At 38.7% G+C, this 24,430-nt stretch overlaps 1 protein-coding gene across 1 annotated transcript in view; it reads left to right on the top strand.

The window, feature by feature from the left end:
* Positions 1 to 24,430, top strand: part of TMEM135 (transmembrane protein 135) — a 189,484-nt gene that overhangs the window by 117,109 nt on the left and 47,945 nt on the right. Inside the window, exon 6 of the mRNA XM_009881247.1 lies at positions 15 to 60. Within this exon, the coding sequence (XP_009879549.1) occupies positions 15 to 60 (46 nt within the window). The remainder of the gene's footprint in view (positions 1 to 14; positions 61 to 24,430) is intronic.

Genomic DNA, 24,430 nt, shown 5'->3' with positions numbered 1-24,430 from the left:
CTCCTTCTTGTATTTCCTTTTGTTCTGCATCACAGCTGCTCTGTTCATGTTCTTTTTCAGGTATGTTGCTAGTATATCTATTTATGTTTGTAAAGATTATTTTAAACAGCATTTCTAAGAGCTTACTTGATTTTTGGTATTCATCTGAAAACTTGCATATTCTCAACTCAAGCTTTCTGAATTGCATGGAGTGCTTCCGTGGCATTAAAAACCCAGTGCTGTGAACGTAATTAGGCTAAAAAGGGAAATGCTGAGTTAAACGCTTTAAGTCTTCTGGAGATTATACCGATTATTTAAGAACCCTCCTCTCATCTCATCAAATGGCTGAAATACTTTGGATGTCAAGTTCTTAAATAGCTTACGGCAGGGGAGATAACATTTTTTCTTCTGGTGAAAATAGAGAAGAACAGGAAAATGAGATTTTACAGTCTTAAATCATATCAAATGTTTGACGTGTGCAGGTGCAACTACCTTCTTTTAATTTTAGAGTAAACTAGTTTCACATGTGTTTTCACAAGTTATCAGTTGTAATCCTTTTTATAAAACATACAGTAGTGGGGTCGGATGAGACACTCATTTTAATAGCTTTTCTCTCTCTCGGTTTGCAAGATATATGTTATAAGTCATTTAACTTGTCATTGTTTCCCTTTCAAATACCAGACCTCTCAAATTTTCTTTATTATATCTCAAGCTGGAAAATTGCTTACTAAAGTAACCTTTGACTTCAACCCTTTGACTTAGAATTTTTTGTGGCATGTAGCCATCTATGGTTCTTCAAGCCGTATGATCCCCTGGTAGTTGCAAAACTCTGGAAGCTGCAGCTTGTTTTTTCGTAATTCCATTACTTGCGAATTACTTACGGATATTGGCCAAGAACGGTCTGTGGCTAAGGGAAAGCTATTAATTTAAAGGATTCGAAGAAGCATTCCTCCTTTCATCTACCACCTATTAAGGCAGGCAGTCTTCTCCTTGTTTTATTTTCTCCTACTTCCCAGAGTCATGGCATAACAACCTTGGAGAATTTGACTTGTAAGGTTGAAGTTAGACACCTGTCTGTATGAATGCTGGTAAACCAGCCCAAAACAGTAAAATGCCGGTCAAAACTAGAAATGTGTGATTTTGGGGGAAGCTAATTGTCTCCTGTTTATGTCTTTGGTGATGGAGCACTGTTTTAGAGACAACCTGGAAGGTAAATGAGCACTGACCAAGAGGTATTTGGTGAATTCCTCCCTGACCTGACACAGCAACGCTGACAGTTGAATGGCCTCCAAACCATTTTCTCTTCTAAAATTAGTCCCTCTGTGCCAGGCTTGAAAGTTATCCTGTTGAGCAATCATCAGCAGCATTTCATTTCTTTGTCTCTGGTGTTGTAACAGAGGAACTAAAGCACTGGACCAGGAGGTTATAGGTCCATTAGTGTAATTCTCAGGAAAAAAGAAAAAATAATAATTTTTGATTGTAAATATGAACAAAACCAGTAAATCAAAGATTTATCAAAAAATAATTAGCACAGACCATTTTTTTTTTTTTTAATGTAGTTGGTGTTGCGATTAGAACTTCTTCAACGTGATTCACGTGATACTTTCCTAAAGTAACTTGGTATGGATGGTCTGTGTGAAAATACCTTCGGGTAAGCACAGAACCCCCAGGATAATATGTGGACAAAGTTGTTGTCAGGGGTTGCCCGTCAGACAGAGGATGTATTGGCTGTGTTGACAAGCACCCACTCAGGTCCTCCATTGTTTAATATTTTTGTATTTAAATAACAACAAAAATAAGAGTGAAAATGGTTATTACATGTGTAGGTAAGACTGCTGGCTGGGAACTGCAGTCACTTTGCAGAAGAGACTTGGGAGTCAGAAAGACGCACACTGGAGCTGTGATCTGAGGAACTATAAAGCTCCTTAGTAATGACAGGGTTGAGGTAACACGTTTACAGATAAGGAGCTGTGGGGAATCAAATGGTTTCAGAACAGTTCACTGAAAAAAGACCCAGCAGTAGTTGTCGCATGCTGCCAGCTGAGTGTAAGTGAGCAGCGTCACATTCCTGTAACAAGGGAGACGCTGTGACGAGATGAATAGAGCTTGTGAGGTACATAAAATTGTCTTTTTGTTGTACTTAAACTTTAAAAAGTTCTCTGCATTTTTGTGTCCTTTTTGATTATTACACATGAAGAAGGATACGGAAGAGGAGGAGAAACCTCAGTGGAGTTTGGAAAATGTGGTTTATTTAAAAGGATGGATGGTGGTTGTTTAATTTTAAAAAAATAAATAAGAGATGGAATAACGGTCTTCATGTAGGTACAAGACTGCTGAAAAGAGAAAGAGACTAAAGAGTCTGTTCTCACTGGCTGTGGTAGAAAGGATAAGAGATAACAGAGCAAGACATTCCTTCTTACAATAATAAACTGCAGCACAGATGAATTCATTTAGATAGTAAGGAAGGCAATCTTGAGAAAGAAGCGGTGAAAAGATTCCCTGGTGAGGCTAGAGATTGTCTAGCCTTTCAGATCTGTAGGAACAGATTTTGGAGGATATAGGCATTCCCACTCAGGGAATGGAATATTTGACTTCCTCAGTCTCTCCCACTTTTTTGGTACACATCAATGGCTGTCATATTGTGAAATATTTGATGTAATAAGCTGTCAAAGACAGTGGCCAGTGAAGTCTTTGGAGGAGGATAACCTTGCTGTGCTTTGTTGAATGTGACTTGAAAGATATCCCTGGAAAAAAATTCCAAATGACAACTCTGTGCTGTAGAAATCGCCACGTCTTGTAAAATGTATGGAGTGGGGACAGGAGGGCAGGGAACATTTTGGCATTCCACGGGGGCAGGGGCATCCCTGAATATTCATAGAGGGAGAAATGTGACTCTTCTACCACACTGGATTGAAAGTGCTGTCCCAGAATTTTTAATCATAAAAATATAATAGGAGAGGAACAACTAGTCAGGAAGAAGACAGATGACAGAGAGGTCACTCGATCAGTCCTCAGAGTTTTTGTCGAGTTTGTCGGCTGGGATCGTGAGTTCGTCGTTGTCTTATCCCATATGTGAGTTCATCATTGGTTCGGTAAGATTTTGAACCACCATTGGAGGAATCCTCTATGGATCTATCCAGAGCCCTGAGGGAGGCAATCTTCTCCATTGTTATCTAAAATAGAAAAGAATTGGGAGAGTCATTAAACTGCATTTCCTCTGTTTAATGATCCAAAATCACTTCAGCCTTTTCCTGATCATGAGCAGATCAAACTGACAAAATTGTGTGACAATTGCAGTACTTTCAGAAAAGTCTCAGAAAGACACCTTATCCAAATTCAGATCTGCTTGGTTTGTAGAATATTTTCCCATTGACTATAAAATGCTGTTCACTGCTAGTAAGCATTTATTGACACTCTTAAAGATGACTTTTTGTCCTCCCCACCCCACCCAAATTTCCTAAAAGGTGCGTAAGAGCAGTAGCACTTTTGGGCACCAAGATCATGTGTAATCCCTTTTATCGTTAAAGATAAAATCCTAATATCTAAATGGTGTAATCTGTAGTTTAAAACCTCTCTGAAAAGGGAGTTAATGTCAGCATAGCTACCAAAATACGACTGATGCTTGAGAGTCAAACGACACAAGGAGTAGAAGAAAAGTAGTCTTTGTTTTCTGAGTTCATATAAATCGCCTTATCTGAGGCTGTTGTTCAGTTTTCTGAATGATGAAGTGATTAATGTCCCCAGTCAGTCGCTCTGGTTGGCACTAGCATTCCTGGCGCCTCCAGGGTTAACTGAATTTAGCCACTATTTTTGCTGTGTGTAGTTTTGAGCTGGATCATTTTCCTCGCGCAGCTCGTACCGCCATGCGATCGCTGGCATCGGTGCTGTGAGCCAGCGGGGGTAAGTGATGGGGATAAGCGTGGAAAGCAGAGATGCTCTTCAGCATTCACATGGGTTTTTGTCATTTTAAAGTGACTGCACACCAGCTGGCTTAAGGTACTTTTTGCTGAACCTATGACATGAAAAGTTATTTGGGTTGGGAAGTTCAAAACTGTCTTATTTGTGGTGGAATTAAGGTATATTCTATAAATCACGCCACTTTCAGGTATCTTTCATGTTGCCCTGTTGTTAACAGCCTGTTAAGTTGGGCTTGTTTGGTATTGCTTCTGGAAGACAAGTGCTCTGGTTTATAATTGTCCACTAAAAGAGAACAAAATCAATATGCCACGTAACTGTAGCATGATCATACCTTTCCCTTGATGTGGGCACTTTCCTACCCACATGGCTAAGAAATAGCGCTGTAAAAGGTGTATGAATCTTGGTCTATGGATGTATAGGCAAGTTCTCAATTTATTTGTCTATTTCCTTTTCTAGAGTGATGAATTTTCTCAGTATCTCCTTGTAGTGCCTCTCTTGAATTAGTTTCAAAACAAATTCTGTAACGGTCCTTTGGCCAGGCAGTTATGATTTGCCGATGCTTCTCTCTGACTGCCAACCCTTACACATCCCATTTCTGCCTCCAAGGCAGCAGAAAGGCTCAAAAGCCAGTGTAACGGATCTGAGGTGTTTATCATTTAAAAAAAAAAAAAAAAGGAAATATTCAGATAATCTTCCTATCATTTGGTATAGAAAAGCTTTCTCCAATTGTAAAATGAATGCTACTCTCTGTTGGAAGGCTTTGTCCTCACATCGTGTTGACGTCCTACCCCTGATTCCTATGACAGATGTTTCGCACTAGTGGAAAACTTCCCCAAGCAGCCTTGATATTTATCACTGGGGTTTCCCCAAAAATCTGTTGGACTGTTCAAATGTTATTGCATCTACTACAGGACAACAAGAAAAAGAAGATGCTAAAACTCCAGAGTTAAGAAGTGAAGTTACTGAATTGAAATGGTAGAAGAGAAACCAGGAATAATTACTCCAGAATAGATAAAGTGAGAAGAAGGGAATCAAAATGAAACAAAAATTCAGAAGAACAATATAGAAAGGAAGACAGCAGGAAGAGGGAGGAAGAGAGTGGCTGAAGAGGGGAAAAAATAAGATCATGTCCGCAGACAGGACAAAAAATAGAAGAATATACTAGGAAAATAGCAGCTGCAATGCAGATGATAGGTTTACAAACACCGATGTTATATTTACAGACAGAGGAAGCATATTTTAGTGTATTTTTTTTTCTTTCTTCCATCCTCTTTTTCTGGTGCTTTTGTGCTAACTTATGCCTCTGTTTTGTCTCAAAATGTTCTGCTTAACTCCACTGAAAGTGACGAATTTATGCATCACTCATTTGTGGATAAGTGTAGTAACTCGCAGAGTGCAGTCTCCCATAACATGTATTTAATGCACACATGCAGGTAACAACAGTTGAAACAGGATTCTTTCCCCTTCCACCTTTTTTTTCTCAAAAACTTATATACAGAAGTGTGTCTTGGGAGAGGAACATTCCCGTGCCTTGAAGGTGACACTGAGCTTCGCTGGGAACTCAACTTACTCAGAAAATGTCACTTGTGATGTCACACAATGTCCTGTATGATTTGTTTAAAAATGCACTATTTTTTTAAAGTGTCTTGGTACAAAAGCACACTTCTCTTTAAAGCTTCTATTTTAAAAAAAAAAATAAATTACAGTTTGCATGGGATTAAGGTTACGGGTGGAAAGGTTTTGATTATACCATGATTTCCTGTCATCTTATTTCAGTTCAAATAATTCATGGTACTTTCTGTCCAGAATACTGTTTTAGAATAATTGAATAGAGTAAAACCAACAATCAGGAGGAAGCTCCTAATGCGTAAAATAAATATTTGTAAAATACCATTTAATTAATGTTATTTTAGTAGCAGTTTTATGCTGAATATTACACAGGGATTTTTTGGAAGGGTGATGCAATGGCTCTGCTTTTATACATATTGGAAGAAATCCGCGTAATAGGAAACTTGCCATCTCTGCACAATAAATGAACACCTACATATAAATCCTATCCACATAAACTTAGAAAATCCAGCAATTTGGGTGAATATGTGTTGGCAGACTACAGCGCTGGTTGCTATAGTAGTTAATCCGTAGACTATATACTACCAGTTTATAATAGGCATATGTTAATTCATCTGCTCTGAACCCTAGAAAGGAAAGCTCCGTGTATGAGCTGAAACCAGCTATTATGGAAAGTTGGATGTTTTTGATGATTGATTGATCATAAGTTGAGGATGAAGTCTGCCTTCTGTAGAGATAAATCTTAAAATGTTATTTTCTGAAACAATAGTTTCAGACAATCACAAGTTATTGCTGTGATTTCACTAAGCAGAACGTGGTGTTTTTCGTAACTCGGGGTTTGCGTAGCTCTCAACAGAAAGCTCCTGGTCTCGTAGTGTCATTTATATCTTACATATTGATTGAAAATGGATAATGAAAAATATAACGAAAAGAACATCTACTGTCATATACTGCCATTAAGATGGAATATTGAAACTTGCGTAAAGTCACTGGAAACCTTTAAGAAAGGTCCTTTTGTTTGCAGAGCCCTTTATTCTATCTCCTTAATGAAATTCTACCCTCCCAAATTACAGCTATTTACTCTTCTTTCCCCGTGAAACACATATCCTGTAATTTATTCAGTATTTTCGACATGATATTTCAAAGTGCCTTTTTTTTCTTTTAAACATGTGTGGTACCAGTGCCATATCAGTCTCTTTTAATCACCTAAGCTCCCTTTTGTACAGAAGCAACTACTTGAAAGATGTTTTTGCCTTTTAATTCTACTCTCTTTTTTACTGTAGAATGAGGAAGCTTAATAGTCAGAGTTGCTATTCTATGGATTTAATATCAAATACTCTTCCCCTGTCTTATAAAGATTATTTTTAAGTCCTTTACATTTGCCATAGAATTACAGGAGTACATTAAAAGTCCTCTGCTATTGAATTATTAGGTAATAAATCAGAAGAAAAAAGCAGATGAGAATTTTTTTCCATGTTTATATATGTTTTTTACTATCCTTATATCAACATCTCAAATTTAGTGGTTCAAAGCATTGTTTTGGTAACTGTCATGAAACTTGATTTCTTAGGTATTTTGGATGACCTGGGGAGTAGATGAAAACATTCGGTCTCCTAAGAAATGCTATAAATATCAGTTAATTTTATTTAGTATGAGCAAAAGTAAAACATAGTATCGCAGGAGAGGGTTGCAGATGAGAAGATAACCTTCCAGGTTAACTCTGACACTTCTCTGGCAGAGCACTGCGGTTGCTTAGTTCAGATGCGCGTACAGGTAGAAAGGGGAGATAATCTGTCTTCTGGTTATATACCAACGGAATAAAAGGTGAAAAAGTATTTTTACTTTTTTATTTTCATGAAGCACTTTTTTTTTTTTTTCTCTCTCTTTCTCTCATATTCTTTTACCAGGCTTGACTTTCTCTTTTTTGTCCCTTAAAACTTGCAATGCTCCATAGTATCGTTTTGGTTTTGGTTTGAAGGGATGGTGCTGGCGAGTTTTGCTGAGGTCTGGTCCTGGTTCTCTGCTGCATCCACAGGGGAGGGAGACCGATCTCCCCAAGCTCACGTGGTGTACCCACCTCTGTCTCAAAAAGGATGTAGCAGCGTTCAAGATATTTCTTAGGCATATATTTTAAGTGCAAGAATTTGAGATTATTAGTTTCTCCTACAGGCAAAAAGAATTTCTAGACTTAAAGGTATTACAAAGAAAATATATATAAGGGCACAAAATTGCGGTGTCAGCAGGACACGGTGGGCATCTTTAGAAGGTTTAGGAGTCTCTCCTGATGGTGTTCTTGTACCTCCTTTGATCTGTGGTGGCTGCTGCAGTATGTCCATGAGCAAATCCCACTTTTTCTATTTCTGTGTTCTTATATTTGCAAGTACAAATCACTGTTTCTCACCTGTTCATTTGGGTAGCGTGGGAGGAATGGGACAATAATGGTATTCATAAAATCAAAAGAAATCAATTCTGATTTCCAGCATTAAAGAGAACCTTACAACAGTTAGATTTTTGGCATGCCTGCAGTTCCTGTATTAAATAGGTTTTCTAAATGCAGCTACAATTTCAGGCACCTGTCTCATATATTTAAGTTAGGAAATATGAGGAAAAAGATGGGCAAATCAAGAGGGCAATTCCCATCTTGTATGGGCTTAATTTATGTTGCGGAGCTGCCTCTCTCTATCTGATGATATAGGTCTGGTCTGGTACACCAAACTTGCTTGCATAAATCTAGGTGGAATAAATCTAGGCTGATGTCTTACCTAAAAACCATATTAAAATAGTTCTGAGAAGCGGCAAGTGTTAAGAATTCATGGAATACTGAGAGGTCATTCTTCCATGGTTTTTCCATGGCTTTTCTAACTTATTCTGCATACGTGGCTTGTATTATCCTTCTATTTCATTAACCCATTTTTTGACTGTAATATGAAAAAAAACATACCTTGTGTTCTGCTAATAAGAGTGAAAAAGGAAGGGGATATATATATAAAAAAGTATAAGTATTGATATTTCTGGGTTATCGCCAAAGCCTTTCAGTGCCAATGACAGGAAAAAGACATCACAGAATTAATGCTTTCCAACATGGAAAAAATATGTTAAATATTTGAAAATCTCCTTCTGAATTCTAAATAAAATTATTTTAATTTTCACAGTAACATAAAGTACAAAACCACAGTGAACTTTGTAATCTCTTTAGATCCTTGTCTAGAGTAAAAAGAGTTATCATTTATACTTCTGATGCATCCTAGAGATGCTTCTCATCAATTGAGAAGGCAGTTTAAATTTGCTGTTGTTTTATATTTATCTTTCAAAAAAGATAAATTATCATTGACTTGTTACTGAATTCCACATGCATTCTTGTTAATATTCACTTGATGTCTGTCGTATTTTTTGCCAATTTGGGAATAGCATTTAAAGTATGCCTTTAAATTAGGCATTTGTCAAATGATGTTCAGTTCAATAAGTTTTTTTCCTGGTGCTGTATAGATTTTCTTCAGAACATTTGTGATAACAATATAGTAAGTTTAGGGGTTAGAATGTAACTTTTCTTTTTCTTCTAAATCTGTATATTTGCGATACTGAAATGTTACTATAGCATACTTACTTTAGTTTTAAGATACTAGGGACTACTTTTCTGAAAATATCCCGAGAGAAAACTTTGATTTATCATCATTTTGATGATGATAGTCAATCATTTGATGCCTGTTGTATGTACAGCTTTACCCGAGGAAGCGCGCGCCCCATCGGTTCGTATTCTTTGCGCTCGTTACTGTACTGTCAGCCCCAGTACGGCTGTCATGCCAAGCCACACAACGTCGAGAAGCCCATGTGTATCTCCAGCGAGAGGTTGTGGGGCGCGCATCTGTGTGCATCACAAAGAACAAAAGCAAACCTCAACATCTATATTGTAAAATTTAGGTGTTCCAAGGGATAAGCATAAACATCTTTACAATATCTCAAACTCTCCTGTTGATAGTGAGTTTTAGGAGGAGAGAAGCATCTCTTAAAAATCAGAGCAACTGTTCCCTGGTGCCATGTCGTTGTAGAGACAGACACGACACTCAATATCCAGTTACAGCAATCGCACTCTTTTATTTTACAAGCAGTGCTCTTTTATATCCTCTTAGCTGGTTGCTTATCTGTGCATGTATTCTAACATTCTACTTTTGCCCAATCCACTCTCACATCACACCCCATTCAGCCAATACAATTGTTGATCACGCACTGTTCATGCTCTGGGAAAAGCCAGGATGTTTGCCACCCCTTATCTTGTTTGCTCGGATCTTCTCAGGATTCTTCTGTCTCCTCAAGGGTACACGGGTATCTGTTCAGGGTCAGTGTTAAACTTGTATTTTGATCCCTTGGACCAGCCGAGGTCTCCCACAGTGCCATCCCGGTGCAGAGCGGTGCTGGTGCCCAGTTCCGGTCTCTGCCTCCCCCCATCCCCACCAGCACCTCTTCAATCTTTCCTGGAAGGTGGGTGAGAGGATGGGAAAGGTGAGACCGAGTCTACAACAGCAGTGGTGTTGTTATCAGCGGAGATGGATGGTTTGTGTCGCTTTCCCCGTGCAGTTGTTGGCGGTGGTGGTGGGAGCCACGGGGAGGGAAGTGCTGGGAGGAAGCGCTGGGTACAATGAGGAGAGGGATCATAGAATCATAGAATGGTTTAGGTTGGAAAGGACCTTGAAGATCATCGAGTTCCAACCCCCCTGCCATAGACAGGGACACCTCCCACTAGACCAGGTTCCCCAAGGCCACGTCCAGCCTGGCCTTGAACACTGGATGGGGCCTCAACAACCTCTCCGGGCAACCTGTGCCAGTGCCTCACCACCCTTAAAGTGAAAAACTTCTTCCTAATGTTTAATCTAAACCTGCCCTCTTCCAGTTTATAGCCATTCCCCCTCCTCCTATCACTATGTGACCTATGGGATGCTCCTCTCCAGTGCCTTGCAAAACATTTTCTTCTTTGAATCCCTCTCACTCCTTTGACTCTGCATACGCTTGAGGATGACTGATGGGCTACACCAAGTGCCAAAACTGGCTGCTTCCTCTTTGCCTGCTCTTGTTGTGCTGCTTGACCAGAGAAGAGAAGCATGCAGAGGGGAGACAGGACAGTATCCACAGTGAAGAAGTAAAAGGCCGAGCAGGACATGGTTTCCACCAGCCACGAAACAGCTGTAGCAGAAGGAGTGGGAGAAGATGGGTGGTTGCATGTAGGGCTGTAGTGCAGCATTGTGTCTTTGGTTTTACTAAAGTTCTTCAGAGAGACCTCTTATTTAAAAACATATTGGATCGTCCAAGTACCTAATTTACAAGTCACCAGGTCATCCCCCCCCCCCTTTATTTTTTTCTGCCCCTTGATCTAATAGAGAAATGATTATCTACTCTTGCAGTACTCTGTCTTCAACTCTGTTTTTATATACCTCAGCATTATGTAAACCTTTATTATGCTCAAATGATACCCCAGAATAAAAGTGATCATTGTCCTTTTGGCTTTTTTTAAAAAAAGATGGATACTGCCTCAAATCCCTTGAACCGCCTTTCTTGTCAAAGGAGGTTTTCTAGTCCCGGTTCACACTATTTTTCACTTTGTCTTTCAAGTTGAAAAGGTGATAGTGGATTGAAATAAGTAGGTGTGTATTTTATTGCTGTATTATACTCTTGTCTTCAAACTAGCTCTGTTCTTGAAGGTATAAGCTATGGTTAGATTAGATCCAAATGAGGAATATTAAGTGTGTGGGCTGAAGTCAGGCTGGTTTTTTATATTCCCCTGGTTAAATCACGCTGCTCCTGATCCTCCAATATGCCGAAAGGCTGCAGAGTAGGCTTTCCCGGCTGTCACTGAGCGAAGGAAAGGCTGTTCTGTCTAATTCCTGTCTCTCCGAGCTTTTCTTGTGGTTGCAGCTTTTCATATTGCGATATGCCAATACGTCTGTTCCTTAGTAATAACGTGTGAAAAATCAAGAAGACACTCTTGAAGTGGGTGACTTCTCTTTTGTTGGGCTTCACTGCTTTTAAATAGAATCAAAACCACTTTTACACTAAACTCAGGTGGGTTGCTTCGTTGTGTCTCATGGATTAAGTAGTACAAATGATTTTATGACTATATGAGAAGAAAGGAATGCATTTCGATAAAAGTATTGTATGTTTTCCATTGCCACTTTGCATGGTACACGTGCCAATCTGCATGCTACAAAACAACTAAATATGGATTTTGGTATTGTGTATGCACTATTAAAATGTCACTAAATAGTCCACAGAAATTATTCGTTTCTTTAGGAGTTAAATGGAACACCAGTTATTGCAAATAGGCCATGGCGTTTGTTAAATCAATAAGTTTACTCTTTCATAAAAAACACTTAACTTTTGAATAAAATATGAAGAGATGAAATTTAATTTTCCATGTGTGGTCACTTTTAGACATATGGTACGTAGGCTCCTGGAATTTATTTAAACCTGTTCTTTCCAACAGTAAATCTTGTCCTCGTTTTAACAGATTGCTTTACATGTCGTTGGATCTGGTTGCAGAGCCTCCTCGGGAGAGGAAACGCATTACCTACAGACAAGGGGTGCAAGAATTATGGCTGGACAATAGGGAGTATTTTTCCACCATTATCACTTTTCAGCAGAGATTCTTTTTCAGATACGTAACAGTGACTCAGTGAACCAGGAAGGTGTTTACCTGCAAGGTGATCTGCTGGTAACAGGAGAAGCTTTTGAGGGCTAAAATTTCAGGCGTCTCCGTCCAGAGCCATCCCCAGAGGAAGAAAAAGAGGGTCTCCTCCCCTTCTTTAGGTTTCGTCTGTCAATCACAAAGGGCTTTTGTCCTGCTGGCATACTGGTGTGTCTGGGCTTTGGCTGTTCATCATCTTCCTGTCATCCTTAAATGCAAAATAAAAGAGGGGAAATAGCTTCTGGTTCTCAGGCTTTGAGAATAAACTGCCTGTGGCTGCCGGGGACCGCGGTGTCCCAGCTGCCCTGGAGTGCCTTCTCCGGGGATGCCATCGCTGGCCGTGCCGCACATCACCCGTGCGGCTCCCAGCTCCCCGGGCAGTGGTCGGAACAAGGCTGATGTTACAAGTCAGATGATGAGAAAGCAATTGAGCTTCACAGATTCGATTTCCCTCTTTGATCCTGGCATTCAAGTGTCAAGGTCTGCGAGTGGAAGCGTAGCGCAGACAAGATTTCCGGCTGCTTTAATCCTGGTGCTAAAAAGATCCATTCATGGGGTCTAGGGGCTGGATTTTATTTTTGCAGGATATCAAAACTGTTAGATATATTTTGCCCATGTTTATTGCCAAACATTATAGAAAGTTTTTTCTTTCCGTATTTAAAATAGTTTTTCTGTAAGATTTTTCTTGTATGTGTACTATATGGTGCAGATTAGGCGGCTAATTGACTCACCCTTTCACATGCATTTGAGGCACTGTACATTTTACAGACGGAGTACTAAGGGAGAAGATTTAAGTAGCCTGCAGAAGGTCAGATACAAAATTTGTGGTAGTGATGCCTTTGAGTCATAGAGTTCCAATCCAGTTCTTAAATCACAAGGCTATCTCTCCTGCATTCCTGTTACAGGACATAATTTAACTTTAAAAAGTGGGGCATGGTACAGAATTGCTGTCAGAGAATTAAGGTGGGAGTAGTATATAGGCAGCTGTATAACAAGTTAGAGTTTTAAGCCAAATAAACACTAACTCAGTAGTTGTATTCTTCATTTCGTTTTTTCACAGAATTGGATACTTATATTTTGTCTTTCTGAGGGAGTGGGAACATGAATTTCAGTTTTTTAACATTCTCTTTTCTTTTTAACCAATTTTCAAAAGAGAATAGGGAAAGAAAAGGAGCTGAAAAAAAAACACATTGTACAACTGTAAAAATTTATTTTTTACTTTTTGTCATCACCTTATGCAATGTTTTCCCGGGGAACTTTACATGTCAATTAAGATTTGAGAGGTGTACTTTTGTAATATGGTGAAAGTGAAGTTGATTTAATGCTTTTGTACTCTTATTTCTCTTGTTTTCTTTACTCTCCCAGCTCCTTGGCTTAATTTCTTTTTCCCAACTGTTTCCTGTCAGTTCTTCCTGTTTTTGCTGCTGCTCTATTAAAAATAGTTATCTAGTTTTGCTGAGCTGAGGGGTATGTCTGTGTAGTTGCTTATTTAATTTAGAAAAGCAGAATCCTCCTGACATTAAGGAAAGAAAGAAGAGATCCCTTTGAGCAGCAGTTATGAAACTTTTAAGAACAATCTGTTTGTTTACAAAATGCATCTAGGAAAGGAGAGTCACACCAAGAAATAAATCGTAATTCTTAGCGGATGGATTAGATTTCAGAAATCCCTGCTTGGCATTTGTGTGCTGCCTGTGTTTGTTTGATTGCTACAACCCTTTGCAGAGGGAGAAACTGAGCTGTAGTTCTTGCAGACACCGTCGTGGTCATGAAATACATGTCCTAAACTGGTAACTTACACTCATCACATGTTTCTCATTTGATAGCAGTCAGGGCAGAAAATCTCCATTTCATGAAAAGCAGAAGGCAATTACGTTACATTAGAATCTACATGTTTTGGTATGTATTTTTAAAATAAATAGTCTTTCTGTTTATGTAAGGGTTGCACACAATTAAATATTTTACATGTAACTGCTGCACAACTTGAATATATATTTGTAGTCTAAAGAGTACAGTCCCAAATATGGCTTTTAACATATGACATTTATATTTCAACTTAGAAACAAGCATATTTTTAACTACAGGCATTGGAAATACTTGAAATTCTGTTCTTGTGAGCTAATTGCTGACTAGAATAGGAAAATAAGAGCTACTTTGTGGTTAGATGTTTGTGGTCTTTCTTTTGGCTTTTGGCCCTAAGATAAAATGTCAGGGAAAACACACTAGCGGATAATGGTATCAATCAGTGTATCCTGGACATAATTTGAAGCCTGTCAAAAGTCTGCTACTTTATAAACATTGAATTACATCATTCTTCTTCATTCTACTTTCTGCTTATATACTATTTGGTTAGAAGAGTATAAATTATGTCATAGATGATTTTCACAGACACGCTTCAGTTCATAAAGTCTCAATTTCACAGAAAAAGAAACTGCTGCGAGAAATCAGCTGCTTCTGTGAAACTGAGACTTTATGGGCCATTTCAAAGATTCTGAAGAATGAGACATTCTTTATTCTCTTTCGTATGCTTGATATATTGACTAGAAACCATACTGAGGGAAGGTTTCTAGTCTTATGTTTTTAGCCTAAATAATCCTTGCCCTAAACTAACCAGATCTGATTAATGTAATAGCAAACTGTAATTCAGAATCTGGCTCTGCTCTTACTAACATTAATATCAAACCATGGGTCTAATCATCAGGTGAAACTACGGTTCAAAAATTCAATGGCAATTTTTCAATGGATTTTTAAGAAACTTGTATTTCACTTATGGTGTGAATAAGAGAATTGTATAAGTAAATAGTGAGGAAAAATCTGAAGAAACATTCAGTTAAAACAGTCATATTCATAGTTGAGATTTTGCTCTAAAGAGTAAGAATTTATGCATATTAAGGTAAAATTTATGGGTTTTTTTAAAGTGGGAATAATACCTTAGTTATTTTAAATAGTAATTTTCTGCTGTGTCAGGATACTGTGAGAGATTTTTTTTCTGCATAAATTTGAATTAAGGCATATTTAATTTTTTTCCATGAAACATTAAAGTAGTGTTTAGCCCAGGATCATGCAAATGCCAAAAATTCTGTCTCTTTGAAGACACTTAGAAGAAACAAGGAGTTGAATAACAGCATGCATAGTTATTGGTCAAGAAGGAATTGTGTCAAGTCAATCTGGCTTCCTTCTGGGAAGATAAGAGGCTTCGTTGATTCAGAAGTAATAGAGGATATCATATATCTTCAGTAAGTCTTCAGGCAGACTCTCATGTGACATTCACATAAGCAAGGCCTCAAAGTATGCTGGAGGGAAAAAAAGCTCTTACTTAAAACTGGCTGAAAAAACGGAGTTCTGAGTTTGCTATCAGAGTGGAAGTATTGTCCAGGGATAATTGGTTCCATCCACAGATTTCATATCTCTAAGTCATCGTCCTAGTCATTAATAAAGTTGTTGAACAATGAGATCCAGCCAGTCTTCCAAGATGTCTGATTTTATCCACACATTGAATAAATACGTCGATCAAAACAATCTGGCAAATTGCAGAAATATTCCCAAAATATAGGATGCCATTTGAATGAAGGTTCTGCAGTTTGGAAGAAAGAATTAGCGGTACGGATGGAGAATCTGGAACGGCTTCCTAGGTCACAGCTCTTCATAGCAGGGCCTGGGAGTTAGGTTACAACCTGAATATGAGTCAAAGTATCAGGATGTGGAAAAAAGCAATTGAAATTGCATATATATATATATATATATATATGAGTACAAGATGCAAAACACGGGAAGTTACTGTTGCCATCTCCTTAGTGTTGATAATGTCAGCTGGAGTAACAAAATACAGTCTGTGCATGGACAAATTGTGGGGAGCCCAGAGCAGAATGAGAATGATCAGACATTTATAGACCATATTCTTTGAGGAACTTGAAATTACTTGAAATGTTTTGTTTAGCCTAGAAAAAGTCTAGACTGATAGGTAGTCTCCTCATGTATGCAATACTTCTCTAGTGAGGAACAGAATACTGAATTCTCTCTTGGGTGAAAAGTAAAAGAAATAATAGACTAAAATTGAAACAAGGTAGATGCAAGTTGGAAATAATTTTATTGGAGAAACTTTCTCATATTAAGACTCACTAAACAGTGGGATAGTTTGTTCAGAAACAGGGAGATTCCATCATTGCATCGTCCATCATGGAAGACCAGGTTAGACATGAATGGTAGAGCTGCAGTCCTTGTCTTTGATGGAGAATGGACTATATGAAATTTCTTCTGTTCCTATCTTCTGTGATTTCATGTGATTATTCTATATAACTTGTGATATAAGTGTTAGTGTAATTATATTTCTCTCTCTGAGGCTGCATGTTGATTCTGAGCTCAGGAGTACTACTCAAGTGGGCGAGCATTTGTAAGTGGAGGCTAAATGGGTGGTGTCCAACTAACATAAATTTTGGTATTTGTATTAGATTTTTTAAGATAATAAAATTTCTATTGCCTGCAGGAATTGTTCCTGCATAAGGAGTGAACCATCACTCCTTAAAGAGAATCCATTAGAAATGATACGTTTTGTGTGTGTCACCTAGGTGCCAGAACAGTAAATTGTACTTAGCAGTAGAATTTATGAGGAAGGAGTGCTAGCAAAACAAATAACATGTCACTGAAGCAACAAAGACCGGTTCTAAGAGTGAGATGACATGCTCAGCAGTAACTGGAACGCCTTTGTGATTTAATGCAACAAAACATGCGTGGTAGTTGTCGTATATGGGGTCTTTACCTGTACATGCCTGTAGGCATTTATTTCAGGAGCACAAGGTCTCCTGTAGAAAGAAAGGAAAAACTACATGATTGTAGCCCGGACCTTTATGTAACAGATGCTGTAGAAGGCTGTTTGAAATCTTGTCAGTCTTGAAATCTCATCAGTTGTGCGATGGAAATACCAAGTAGCTTAAGGTTTTTCCAATTATTCGTTTCCTGGTTTAGAATTTGTTTTCTCTCTCTACTGCTGCATGAAGAACTAAATAAATAGATAACTGCCTATAGAACTTGAGAAAAAAACCTAAATTAATAAAATGCTTGAAACCAGAATGTAGAAATAAATGGAAAAGCTTCTTTCTGGAATTCTGTTTCAAGTTTATTCTTTTAATTTTGGAAAGAATAGTTGATAAAACAAGGCAAAAAAGTTATTTGATTAGTCCCTGTCCTTTTGCAAAGTTAAATTTTAAGCACAGCTAAAAGGAATTGCTGTTAGGTTTTCTGCATTTGTCGCCTTCCAAAGCTGACTTATGAAACTGGAATTTAACTCATCCTCTGTTGTCACTCTGTAATACAGACGGAGGGGTTACCCAGAATTTCTGGCTGATACATCTCTCCTCACGGGTACGAACAAAGGGTAAGCCTTGTGTTGAAAGCTAAACGTTCAAATCTTTTAAGATATTTTGAACGTTATTTGTGGCTTCTGAGAAGAGTGTGAAAGTTTTCACTGTACTGTATGTGCTGTGAGTTGGTGACGAGGCAGAGTCAGTTCGAGTTAAATCCTCACAACCCCCCCAAGCAGTACTCGTCTCATGGGTAATATGATTAGAAATAATGTAGGCTGACATCCTACGGCTTCTCTAGACTGCTATCAAAGTTGTTTAGCGTGTGTTACTAAATGCTTGAGTTTGTTTTAATAACTGATAATTATAAAGGGAAAGTAAAAGCCTAAATTTTTCAGGTGTCTTACCCGATATCCATGCTTTTCTCTTTGGGTGTATGAGAAACGTTTGCTTACATTACATGTTTGATAAGGTGAAGTTGAAGATGCGATCATTTGTAGTGGGTTCACCGTGTGCAGATACGCTCTCAGTTGTCTTTGGGAAGTATATCGTCTGTTACTCAGAAGTTATTATCATGATTTGCCAAAGCAGTCTGGTGATTTTTTACTGCACTTTCAGTCTTTCAGCACGTCCCTATTTCAGACACGTTTGATTCATGGACAGCCAATACTAATTTAAAAATATAAAATGCTATTTTTTAAAATCTCATTAAAATCATACGCTACGCTTAATCCCACGCATTTCCCTCTTCTTAAAGTGCTCTTGCAATCAAATAGCGTAGCAGCGATTAATAAAAGTATGCTGAACATGCCACCTGGTACTCAGAATTATAGATAACACTGTGACTGATACGCACATTTGCACACACATGCACCCGTTGAGAAGCCGTTATCTAGGTTTCAAGGAAAGGCATTACAGAAAAATGCAGCATTTCTTGCGAAGAAAGAAGTTAATATGAAATTAATTTTCTTTTGAGTATTCTTAAATGCAGTCTCATTAAGTAATGTACTTGAAGGTGAAAACATCTGATCTTTGAGATCCCTTTTGATTCAAATTTTGAAAAATTCATCTGTCATTGGATCTACAAATGGATTTTAAGGATTTAATTTATACTACTGTACTAATATAAAGTAAACAGTACTTTGGAAAACAACCAAAGCTATGATGGTTTGTTTTGGGTTCCAGAAACAGTTTGGTTGTCCATCTTCCTCTTATTTGTGTTAAAAATGTGCATTTCTATTATTTGTCCTCTAATTGGTGCCTCTCTTTTCCTCTTCCCGAAAAACTGCTTTAGCTCAAACTATTCTTCGAGTTTGAGCAAAAATATTTTGTGTACAAATACCATATTGTGTGTGTGTGTATACACAGAAGCCTTCTATTACTTGAAATAACTTAAGATTACATATTAGAAAAGGTATGGTGCTTTAAATTGTCATAGCATCAAGATAAGATTTGCAAATATGGAAGTTCGAGGTCTTGTTTTTTTCCAGTCTTTTCTGCTCTCTTTTGTACATTACTCCTAAAGAAGTAATCTATTTAGAGGGGCTTTTCTTGTCTGGAAATTGGAAAAGTTTATACCTCAGTTCTGCCCAAATTATCCTAACTGTCCCATTAGATCAGTCGTGGAGGTTTCCTTTCCACAAATGAGATGATCTGCTAGACTTGCGCTTTTTCTGTCATTTCATTCTATTTGCAAAAGCAGGAAATAAGAAAAATAATAATAATTTTTCATTTGTGCAGGTACTTCTTGCCATCCTACGTACCATTAGGCTGCTAGTAAACCTCAGCATGGCATTTGGACATATCTCTTACTCTACCACCATGTAGAGTGAGCTTTTGGAGAATGACTCTTTTTCTAGCCATTTGCTTGATAAAACCTTTTTTTTTTTTTTTTTTTTTTTTACTTAACTGGAAAAGATTGCCTGGTATACTTGGCATTCATCTTGGGAACTCAACGCCTTCCTTACTCTGCTCGGTATCCCTTCTCCTGTGCTTTGCTTTTTTCATCTTATGTCAGACCTAATTTGGTGCAGATACCTTGTTTTGCTTCTTATCTCATCAGGTAAAAGTTAGGTAGAGCTTATCTGCATTTTTACATTGACAAAAGTTTTCCAGAAATCTCCTCTTCATCTAAGAGTTGTCAAGTACTGTAAAATGTGCACTCAAATGCCCTTTTTTAAATAGCAACTTCCATGTGCTTTATTTCATACGGTATATGAATTGCAACTTATAAAGACAGATGAAAGAAAAGAAAGTTTAATAATTTGCACCATTGGTACTTTAGAAGGCATTGCCACTTAAGGTTCATTAATGCTTTTTAAGGAATTAATAGTAAATTCCTTTTTTTTTGTTTTTTTGTTTGAATACCAGGTGTTGTAGTTCTGCAATGATATTTCCTGACTTTTTAAGAACTGTTTATTTCTGATATTGATTATGCTAACAGTAAAAAAAAGGGCGAGGGACAAAAAATAAGGACTATTTTAATTTGCTTTTCAATTAAAGTATTCTTCACTATAATTTGTTGGAATAATAGATGAACACTTTTTTAGATTTATTGTATCTAAGAACTATTTTAAGTGGAATATTACCTGAATTATTTTACCTGCTATATTGAAGGTAGTACTTGGGAATTGGGTTTTTAATCTAATATAATCGCACATATTTTCTGATACGTATATGTAGCAAACATACAGAAATTGCTTAGTTGTCACTGTCAAGTAAGCTGATAGTTGATGGTGAATGCATTGGTGTCCCCCAGCTTAAGCAAGACTCAGTAACGCAAAATACTCGTTTTTTCCTTTATGCGGTTGTATAATGAATATTTCTTAAATGGCGTCCTATAAAAGCTCAGGCATTCTCAGATATATACAGGAAAAAGCCGCGTTTGCATTGTGTAAAATATATTCCATAACCAGATAATTGTCTCCTCTTTTACACCAATGGCCAGAATTGTTCAAGGTGGTATGTTAGACGTGAAATGGAGCTGTAAGGCTCAAACTCAGCCTAAAATTTCACTTGAGGAGAAGCAGAGGGAAGGCAGGGCTGTAAATGCGGTCCTTCCATAGCGGGCGAGGTGGGTGGTGGGAAGGAGAGCTCCTCCGACCCTCAGCTGTGCAGCGCCCGTCTGCGGAGACGAGGAACCCCCCTTCTGGGGTTGGCAGGAGCCTGGTGCTCCAAAGGCTTCGCACGTTCCAGCTTCAGAAAACTGTCTGTAAAGCTCATTAAGGAGATATTCAGGTAGTCCTGAGCCTTAGTCAACAGCCGGCTGAACATGAGCCAGCAGTGTGCCCAGGTGGCCAAGAAGGCCAATGGCATCCTGGCCTGTATCAGGAATAGTGTGTCCAGCAGGACTGGGGCAGTGATTGTCCCCCTGTACTCGGCACCGGTGAGGCCCCACCTCTAGTGCTGTGTTCAGTTTTGGGCCCCTCACTACAAGAAAGTCATTTTGGCCCTGGAGCGTGTCCAGAGAAGGGCAATGAAGCTGGTGAGGGGTCTGGAGCACAAGTCTTCTGAGGAGCGGCTGAGGGAACTGGGGTTGTTTAGCCTGGAGAAGAGGAGGCTGAGGGGAGACCTTATCACTCTCTACAGCCACCTGAAAGGAGGTTGTAGCAACGTGAGGGTCGGTCTCTTCTCCCAAGTAACAAGTGATAGGACAAGAGGAAATGGCCTCAAGCTGTTTCAGGGGAAGTTTAGATTGGATAATAGAAAAAATTTCTTCCCTGAAAGGGTTATCAAACACTGGAACAGGCTGGCCAGGGGAGGGGGGGGGGTACTATCCCTGGGAAGCATTTAAAAGACGGGCGGACGTGGTGCTGAGGGACGTGGTTTAGTGGTGGCGTTGACAGTGTTAGGTTGATGGTTGGACTCAATGATCTTAAAGGTCTCTTCCAACCTAGACGAGTCTATGATTCCATGCAAATGCTGACGGTCTCTGCCGTGTGTGAAGGACATGGGAAGGGGGTTTTCTCTTGTGCAGAATAACAGGGAATTTCTTTAGCTCATTATAATTTTATTTTATTTTTCCTTTGTTTTAAACAGTGATGTCAGTGAGCTCCTGACTGTGCGGTGGTAGAGAGGTATTCGAGCTCTCCAAGTGTTGGGAGCTGCAGTTACTTCCATTTGTGTAGGGATTCTCTTTCTGTTTGCATCTGACCTGCATGAGTTTGGTTGAGGCAGAATTCAGTAAAAATGCTCAAAGGCTGGCTGTGTCTCTTGCTACATTTATTTTATTCAGCAATTAAATAAAAATTTTCAGAGGTAAAGGATTTTAAAGAGTAACATTGTCTGATACAGTTAATTTATAAACTACTTATCTCACAAAAAGTTTAAATTAGGACCTAGGAGATGATTTTTTTTTTCCAAAATTAATTTTGTTTTAAACATACAAACAAAAATATGCAGCACCAATATAAGTGCACAACCTTGAATAAAATTCGGCGTTTAGAGACTGAAATTCATCCAGCTGAGCACTGGGCAAACAAAATGCGTGTTCAAATTTTCTATAGATTCTTCCAAGGTTATGAACATACATAGAAATTATTGTACTGGAACAGATCAATGATTCATCTAGTCCTGCTGAGAAGTGCTGGTGAAGCATGCCAAGAAGTAAATCAAGGACTTGATCGGGATTTCAAGTCTGTCACGCAATGCTTAACCCAGCTGGAGACCTGGCAACTGAGTACAGATCATGGGTGACTAACCTCCCCCCACCTCCGTGTTCGTCCCCCACAGGGGATTTCGTTCCTTCATTGACTTAAGAAGTCTCAGTCCATGAAGGTACTTTCAGAAAAATCCATAATGGAGCGGTGGTCTTCTGGGTTGTGCTTGGCACAGGGAGGCCACTGCTTGTGGGCACTTGCTCCGAGCTTGCAAAATCGGGTTGTGTAGCCAGGAGGTCTGCACCGCGGGTCTTCTGTACCCGTCCTCCCCTCCCCAGGAGCAGAGAAGGTAGCTCCGTGTTCTCATACCTGTGCAAAGTCCTGAAGGAACAGGAATGTGATGTAAAATGGAAAAATGGTAGATTGTATAGCTGGGGGAAAGGGGAGAACTTGTCAAACTACCCTGTAAACAATAATTTCAACACCCACCTCACCCCCACCCCCGTTTTTTGATAAATAAGGTCCTTCTGTATTTTAGTTCTGCTAACTAACAATTACCCCTTTCCTTGGAAGAAGATGCTTAAGTAGTGACCTCAGAATGGCCGAGAACTGCACTCGCAGGGTGCAGCGTGGCTTGTGAAGCTGCCAACCAAACACCACAGTTTTGCTGTAGGGACAAGAAACAGGAAAGGTCTTCACATGTATAGCCAAGTCTGCCTGCAGTGAGGCCCCATCATATGTAAACAAGTCTACATACAGTTGGATGTATGGTTGGTCATGAATTTAGAAAGAGAGGCGTGAGTGACCCTCTCCTCTTGAAAAACTGTAAGGGATCTTCAGTTTGATGGAGCGCCTATGAAAATTTGATGGGTAGCGGGTGCTGACTAGTCCATGGTGTGTGGGTCGTGAATCCTGTATTGGGGGATGGAAGAGAGGGAATTTCCCGTTCTCTCTTGGAAGCAATTAGAAGAAAACAGCCTGGCTGTTGTAGGTTGAGGAAATACAGAGGAAGCCATGTGGAAGTCTTCCTGCTGGGGGTCTGCTGGGCTACCGTGGCTCCTTCAGGGTTGGGAAATTCTTCAATATTGAAGAAATGAGTGTTGTCCGTGGGTGATGATCTGAGTTTAGGTCGTGGTGGCCAGAGAGAGTCATCTATTAGGCTTAACTGGAGTCCTGCTTGCGACAGCACATTTCCTGCTGTGGTCTCTGGCAATGACGTGTTTTGGTGGCTGTTTGGTGGCTGCCTACTACTATGTTGTTAGAGACCAGGCATATTAGCACGTGACGATCTGGTTCATTTGAATTGAAGTTGTTTGGGTTTCAAAACTGCTTGAAAACTTTTGGGTGAGATAACCTGTTAATGAAGGGTTGATGGTGGACAAATGCAGCACAAATAATACATGTGTGGATGCCAGGCTTGCAGTAGAAATCAGGTTTTTGATTAATTCTCGCTCCATTCCTCTGCCAATTTTCATTATTTTTTTCAAACCAGGCGACTATGACAGTGTTTTTTTTAAATATAATGTTTGGCCAGCGCGTTCCCGGTGGCATGGTGTTTGAGTGGATTAAAATGGATGCTTACTACAAAGTTAAAGCTGACATACTGTGGATTTTGGTCTCAGAAAATTAAATACTGTATTTAGCACATTTGCTATTGAAATATCTCATAGTTACATCAGTAATAGAGGAAAATAGAATATTCTCTTAATACTTACTAGTACTTTACAATTGTTTCCTGCATAAAAAACAGATATAATTGGGAACTAGGAAATATAAAATAAAAATTCAAACTAATCAATACATTTATGAGATACATAATCACAGGTGTTGTATGACGTGCCAAGACTGGATTCAATTGGATGCTAATTTTATGTTACAGTTAAGAATTTATGAAGTGTTGACTAAGCTTAAGGTGCTGTGAAGATGCGCTATACAGATGTTCATTTTATTGAAAATCTGATTTTGTCACAGAAGAAGTCTTACTGGAGATAGTAGCTCAATACATTGATTTCTTCAGCAATTTATGGCAGGACTCAGTTTTACAACTGTTTTCTTTCTTGTCAGATTTCTTCTGGCTTCAGCACAGTTCTGGCTAAAAAATGTGATCTACACCTCACACAGAGCTAATTTTACAGATGGAGAACTGAATTTTTTTTTCTTTTCTTCGTGGTTGAAGATAGGTTTTTCATCTGTTTATAAAGTTGCATAAAAACAGCACCCTCCAACTTTTTATCTACACTTCCAGTTGCAGTAATAGCTTTAATAAAGTGATCCCACTATTTTCAGTTGAAGAGACATGTGGATATTGGTGATATACCCAGCAGTATATGTAAAGGAACAGTATTGCCAGACACTACTCTGTGATTTTATTGCAAAAGTGGATATAATTTATTAGTTGA

The sequence above is a fragment of the Charadrius vociferus genome, unplaced genomic scaffold, assembly GCF_000708025.1.
Source record: "Charadrius vociferus isolate BGI_N301 unplaced genomic scaffold, ASM70802v2 scaffold1, whole genome shotgun sequence".
Classification (NCBI taxonomy): Eukaryota; Metazoa; Chordata; class Aves; order Charadriiformes; family Charadriidae; genus Charadrius; species Charadrius vociferus.
This window is presented reverse-complemented; position numbering and strand designations above follow the sequence as displayed.